Source organism: Haliotis rufescens, unplaced genomic scaffold (assembly GCF_023055435.1).
Source record: "Haliotis rufescens isolate VD_foot unplaced genomic scaffold, xgHalRufe1.0.p SCAF_32, whole genome shotgun sequence".
In the NCBI taxonomy this organism is placed as follows: Eukaryota; Metazoa; Mollusca; class Gastropoda; order Lepetellida; family Haliotidae; genus Haliotis; species Haliotis rufescens.
Genome location: NW_025964024.1, coordinates 3491855 through 3499299, shown reverse-complemented (window position 1 = coordinate 3499299; position 7445 = coordinate 3491855). Strand labels below are relative to the sequence as shown.

The 7445-nt window shown below is 38.2% G+C and overlaps 1 protein-coding gene across 1 annotated transcript; it reads left to right on the top strand.

Annotated features, from left to right (window-relative positions):
- Window positions 1-4453: 4453 nt before the first annotated feature.
- On the top strand, window positions 4454-6210 carry LOC124116635. Its single transcript, XM_046478047.2, has 2 exons — window positions 4454-4744; window positions 5290-6210. Exon 2 carries the CDS (start codon window positions 5311-5313, stop codon window positions 5698-5700), a length of 390 nt encoding a protein of 129 aa, XP_046334003.1. The 5' UTR covers window positions 4454-4744; window positions 5290-5310; the 3' UTR covers window positions 5701-6210.
- The last annotated feature ends 1235 nt before the right edge of the window (window positions 6211-7445 follow it).

Below are 7445 nucleotides of genomic sequence, written 5' to 3'. Positions count from 1 at the left end.
GCCATTAATGACTTCTATCTTATCATATGGTTAAAGCTTACTACATTGCCGGATCAATAATTCTGTGTAGGTAACTGCTGTTACGCTGTGTGTTTTCAGCAAAGGTCGTGTCAGGGTACACGTAAAAGAGTCCTTACACAGAGGAATAGGATAGAAGTAGAGGAGTTTTCTTGGCTTGGGGATAAACCGGTGTCCCTGACTTGTAGCATGGCTGTCACTGTGAACACACACACTGTGTGGACTACACATTTGTCAGGTGAAACATCTAAATATCTCAGATTGCCAAAATAAGTTTATCATTTTGAAACTGCTTGCAGCTGTGTTAGACGTTGTGCATTAGTTATGTTTGTATTCTATATAATGCATGTATCTGTATGTGGTAATGAGAACTGACAAATCAAATACCCAATCTCATTCAAATCAGACCCGTTACTCCGACATGATGGCTCCCAGCTTGATGATGTGAGAGGGGCGGTCGGGTAGCCTAGTGGTTAAAGCATTCGCTCGTCACGCCGAAGACCCGGGTTCGATTCCCAACATGGGTACAATGGGTGAAGCCCATTTCTGGTGACCCAGTCGACACGCATCAACCAAGTCAGAGAGCCTGACCACCCAATCCGGTTAGTCGTCTCATACGACATGCAGTCAACTTTTACGGCAAGCATGGGTTGCTGAAGACCTATTCTACCTCGCATCTTCAAGAATAAATGTTCAAGGTGATAGAGAAATGACGAAAGACAAAACACTGACATGTGAACAGCACAAGCACCCATGGATCCTTATGTTTGATTGGGTGGTCTAAGTAAGCTTCGTGTTCACCTGACCTGACCGTCTATGAAGGTGGCTTCACATCTTGAGCAGAGAGGAATCAGACAGTAACTGGTTTGATTGGAATGAGACTGACAAATACGATAAACACAATACTTAAAGAAATGTTTCACAATTACATTTCAGGAATGTTGATGTGATATTAATTAACAGATCTGAACTTTTATTTATCATTTTAGTGCACATGTTGGGGATAAGGAATAGCTTATACTTGTTCCAAAACAGTCTGATATACAGACAAGGTTTTTAGGCCTGCTACTGTTGCAATGTTTCTTAGTGTTTGTGTTGAGTACAGGACAATATCAAAACAGAATTTCTGCTATTCCTTGTTTTGTTTTTTACATGAAGAAAACAGGAGGAATGAAGCTTTCATTCATTGGATAAGTAATTGATCAACTGTTGTTTTTTCAAACCAGTGAGGAATCTTGTTAACCAATTTCCAGCTGTATATGACAAAGGTTCACTGTAAGGTTCATGCTATTCTTACATGAAGACAGTGGAAATAATGTTAATTTAATGTGAAGACAGTGGAAATAATGTTATGTTTATGTGAGGCAAATGCTAATCTTACATGAAGATAGTGGAAATAATGTTAATTTAATGTGAAGACAGTGGAAATAATGTTATGTTTATGTGAGGCAAATGCTATTCTTTCATGAAGACAGTAGAAATAATGTTAATTTAATATGAAGCCAGTGGAAATAATGTTAATTTGATAATAATAATAATAATAATAATAATAATGTTAATTTATTATCAAGACAGTGAAGTTATAAGGGTAAACATGCTGGACAAGTTACATTTATGCTTCATCCATACAGACATGTTCTACCTTTCAGTTCTCTATAGTGCCGTGTGCCGTGTGCCGTGTGTAACGCGTTGTTATGTAGGTGTATCTAGCAAAATGGAATGAAGTGCAGTGAACAAATTAATTTTCATTTTTCACAGTTAATCAGCTTTATTATACTTTTATGAATTCCTTTCTAAGAAAAGGTTGCTTCAGACAGGGTTTGTGGTTGTACCATTGTTTAGGAAAGAATAAAGCATGTATATAGATAATTACACCCGAATGTCTCTTCATATCAAACATATTAACACAAGTCAAAAAAACTTGCAGAGGAGTTTTAAACATTTGTTGACTGGTGTTGATATATGTTATGTCAAAAGACATCAGGGTGAGATTCTATTAATCATCCAAAATCATTCTTCCCACCTTTTCAGTGTGAAAACAGTAATAAGCAGTCTTTTACGTGGCAGAGAGATTAGTGATGCCATTTGATTGGGACATCAAGGTTAACAATGACTTCACTGGGTCTGCTATGAATTGTCATGCAATTTCACTGTAGTGATATATCTTCTAGGAGATATCCCTTGATATCACCCCTGCCATATCTCCTGTTGAAACCAGTGTGGTATGATAAGAGTTCATGGGGGCTTAGGCTTGATACAATAGTTACTTTGATGTTCTCAGCCTCTATCTTCAGCAGGAAATCAACTTGGCCACAAAGCATGACAGGAAAGAACATTCCTTTTCTTAATTTTGTTGCCAATAATCATGCAAACTTTACCCTCAAAATGATTCCCCAACAAACGATGATGGCACACTGGTTATAAGAAGTGGTTGTGAAACTATTTGATAAATAAATAAATTTGGTGTTTGATATAATTTTATACATACCAATTGCTAAAATCTCACGATATTCATACATGATTTACACATACTTTGGTTATTTGTTGATATTTTCTATTGTTTTGTACTAAATAAATCAATAAACATATCTACTAATACTGCATACGTTTGTCTGTTGTAATGACATATATTTTTTTAATTTCATAGCTACTTTTTTTTAGTGGCAGTGGTGCACGATGCACCAATTGATTGATTAGTAAAATGTTTTATAGGTGTTGGGGCAACTAGGCCCATTTACACCTTGCCCATAATAAAGGTTTGCTAAGTACCTGGATATCTTATAAAGTATCAAAACTGCCACACGCTTTAATATAAGCGAGAATGACATTCTGAACATCATGGTGAACAATTTTCCTAGAACAGAAAATACCAGACAATGAGAAGTCAATATTGAGAACTGTTAGTGCCTCCACCATTGCCTTACGCTGATTAACATACTTTTGGCAATGCAATAAAAAATGAGCTACATTGTCAAGCTGATTACACACTGTACAATGTGTAGAAACGGCCTTATTAATAACATTTGATAAGCTCCAAGACCACAATGCCCAAGACGAAGTCTGGTTAAGAGAACCTCCTCTCCCCGATTATTTCTAGATATGTGTAATTTAGTGATAAAAGGATCGATGCCAAAGAGATAACGTCCTTTTAAGGATGATGTGAAGAGTTGCCTCCCTTAGTATGGACACCTCTTGGGTTTCACTGAAATACCCAACGCTGTGTTTTCATCTTCTCTGACATAAGACCCGTAAAGATCTGGGTTAGAATAGGTCTTTAGCAACCCATGCTTGCTGTAAAAGGCGACTCTGCTTGTAAAAGGTGACTAGAGGGATCGGGTGGTCAGGCTCGCTGACTTAGCTGATGCATGTCATTGTATCCCAATTGTGTTGATCGATGCTCATGATGTCATTCACTGGATTGTCTGGTCCAGACTTGATTATTTACAGACCGCCGTCATATACACTGACTGGTATATGTACCTAGGATACAAGTATGGCCTTGTATTAGTCTGATGTAGACACAACAACTGCGTCACACACATTTCCACATTATCTATCCCAACCACGGACCTACCATATTCCCTCAATTAAAAGCCCGGGCTGTCATTACTTTCAGTTTGTACTTTATCAACAGACCTGGTCCATGTAAGAGGCCGTCTCCTAGCGGCGCTATCTTCATTCCCATTGTGTATCTGGGTGGAGAGACGTATACAGAAATATGTTCAAACTGACTTATTTGGTATTCAGATATAATTGTGAGAAATCATTAGCCGTAGAGGTCGTGTTTTATAGAGGTAATACGTGTTTTATTGACACAAGAATAAACATATTTCGCAGGCATGACTATTCTTATTGTACGTTAAATGTATATTATCTAATTACTGGAAGTAGCTGGTCATCTATAAAACAGGGGGGGTAACAATATTTTCATGACCCATCTTCCATACTCCATTCTTCCCGATAACTGATGACCGGTCCCTAAAAGATGTTCCAATTTATAACCTTTTTATTTGAAAAAAATGGAACCGTTTCATTTTTTCATCCTCTCTCCCCAATCTTGTTGTCATGAATTTCCGTGACCTTCCCTCTTTCGCAATGTCATTTTTTCAAGAAATATGCCACCTTTTCTCACCCAACACACCCCTCTCCTTTCCCCAATAATAAATAAGTACCTGTCTCTAATCTAGATAGTGTGGTGGTGCTGGATTTAGATCGTGTGACCAAAAAAACGGGAACATTGTCCCTTCTGTGTGGATTTAAATATTCTGCCACTCGAGTATGTACATCGAAACTATGGACAAGGTAATTTAGATAAATTGAAAATGAAATTCTTCAAATACACGCAAGAAAAACTCAAGAGTACTCTGAATGGCTTTTTTTCAAACTGAGCTATGCTTGCTGTTGTGAAGTCGGCAGTGAATTGGAGTTACCTCCCCTATGTGATTTCACAATCGCAGGCAAGTCGGAGCTTACTGTGTATGGTTCAATATAGGGAGTTGTCAGGTAGTGTGTTGTTGGCGAGTTGTGCAAGGACACCCGTATATATACACCCAGGGGCCTACATCACCATACAGGACCTGGGGGACAGGATGTGAGACCACACAGTCGGAGATAGGGATAAACAGGAGGACGCTGACAGTCGTCTGGTCAAGAAAGCCATCTTACTTTCACTTTCACTTTGAGAGTGACTGGATGATTTAGTCTAAATAGCTTCAATATATCACTGGTGAGTACTTCTGTATTTACGACATGCATCGTTCTTGATTGGGGAATATTGTTCCGTGATGACATGTATTTTATAAACATTTATATATGTTAAATAACAATATCAGGGATAGTTGAAAACACTATTTACCAGTTCACTCATTCATGGGGGTGGTTGTGCACCACATTTGTTTTTTTCTCTAGGAATTCCTTAATTCCATTCGATAATTTTTGGAAGTCGCAAGGTCAGTAATCTTGACTGACTGATTAAAAGCAAATGTTGGTTGATTTATAGAATCGATGTAGTCCTCGTGAAATGTGACTGAAAATCAGTTTTTGGTAAGAAACTAAATTAGAAAACTTTCCCCCTCCGCATTAGACTTCTGACGAGACTCCTTCCACCATGGACACAAAGAATATGACCCCATGCTTCGAGCAATGAAGGGAAGATTTCCACTGAATCGTTTTAAATAGGATATAATGGAAACTAGTCCAGACCGTTTAATCCGTGAAAGCATGGGTTTATGTAGTCGTAGCCTAAACTAATAATATTTATTTTCCTTCCAGAAACCGTCCACCAAACTCAACATGTCTGAGGCCATTACGTTGACATCCATATCTGTAGGAGAAGCTCTCCGTATGTGCAAGACAACCACTGACATTGACGTCATCATAGAGTTGTCTAAACATGACAACCCTCAAGTCCGCCAGAGGGCGCTAAAGGAGATGTGTCCTTGCCGCGTTAAGAAGGACCTTGACGACTTCTGGCGTCGGGTGCTGCAGATGATTGACGACGAGGCAGACAATGTGCGCATGCAGGTTCTACACACGCTTTGTGACGGCTCCCCACAGCACATGGAGTTTTCCGTGGCGGAAGCCCTGGAGGTGTTTAACCATGACAGCAACAAGGTGATCAGGAGAAAGGCTCACAAGGCCCTGACGTCATACCGAATGAGAGGCAAGTGGAACATCATGTGATCGGGGAACAGGGAATCAGCATAGGGACAACTATGAAGGTTTCTGTTCCTGGCAGTAGCCATTCTACAGGCTCTGCTTGTCAGCAACACGGACACAGAAGTGATGTTGTGAACAGTCGGGATGAGCAGGGAAGTCAGAACTGCCTAGTTGTATATGTGACACTTGGTGGTTTTGTACTGTATGGCCGTCGTCCTCCTGCTTGTGGACAACTTTAGTCCTTCATCATTGTTATCCTTCCAGGACATTGACTGTATGCCTTGTTGATGAAGCAAACTGCTGAAGCTGACATAACTTCGACTATGACACAGTTTCATCCACAGACAAACGTCACCGAAATGTGAAATCTAATTTGACATGTGTCATGGGTGATAGCCATGCTTCATTTGTCATTCAGATTATGCTGCCAAATTTACTCAGCTTGATTTACCACTGACATTATGTCATGACTGTATGGATGTACTGATGATATATTTTGTCATTTGTTTTATATAAATGTGCATTTGTCTGATACTAGGTTGTTGTGTCTTTATTTGGTGCAGCTATATAATACTGAAGTCCGGGGCAGTGTATAAATTAGTTTCCAAACTTGTCTTAGCCCTTCTAAGATGGAATATTAATAAACTTCGAAACAAAATTGATCATGCTAATTTTATATCATACTTACAAGTTACAACAATAAAATAACATGTCTTGTGGAAACTTTTGTCTACTGTAGCTTTGATAATAACTGGTTAGTTGGTTATGATATTTATTATAGTCCAGCGATAAAGTTATCTAATTACGGCAGGCTGTCAGGTGGTATTTGTGTATGTTTCCATCAATCCGTAAGTAACTTTTGTAAGTTAATTAAATCAGATGTTGATAATCTCCTGTTCTTGAACATATCAAAAGTGTTACTTGCAATTGATAAATATGTAAACTTGCTATATATGTATATTCCACCAGCTGGCTCGCCGTATTATAACCATGTGGTCTCTAACTGTAGTATTGATCATCTTATAGAGTTTTTGTTATATAATCAGTCGCAGCTTAAAGATTCTATCAGTGTAGTCTGGGGAGATATAAATGCTCGTGCTGGTCAACAAACCAATACTATCTACAAAACGCTTTTGTTCATAGTAAAAGTCCAGAAGGTGAAAACGTATGTGTTGGAGATCGGAAATCCCATGACACGTTACTAATCAATTTGGTCAGATACTTCTAGATATGTTGTATACATTTCACTTGTTCATTGTCAATGGGAGAGTGTATGGGATACCCTTGGAGAATTTACATATTGTGGAAACCAAGGTGCGAGCGATAATGATATTTTTATATGTTCCCCCGATTTATTTCATTATATTAACATGTTGAATATTGGCGATCGTCTAGATTCTGATCAGTTACTTTTGGAATTAAGTTACGAGTTCCCTCATATGAAACAAACATACAGCTGTATAACAAATGAGGGTTTCACGGAGAAGAAACTAATATGGAATGACGAATTTTCGAACAAGCTACAAGAAAGTATAGCATATTTTAAACAGTTACTTCTCGATAAACTTGATAATAATATTGATGACTTTGTGGAAATTATGTTAACTTCAACATCTTGTATGAGAAAAGAATTAAAACTGATCATGGATAAAAATAAAACTTTTAATACTAGATGTAGAATTGCAAGACGTAACGCCCGTTAAGCGCTACGAAGATTTAGAACTACTCGTACTGGTCTTGACAGAAAGAAATATTGCGAAAATTGGAAT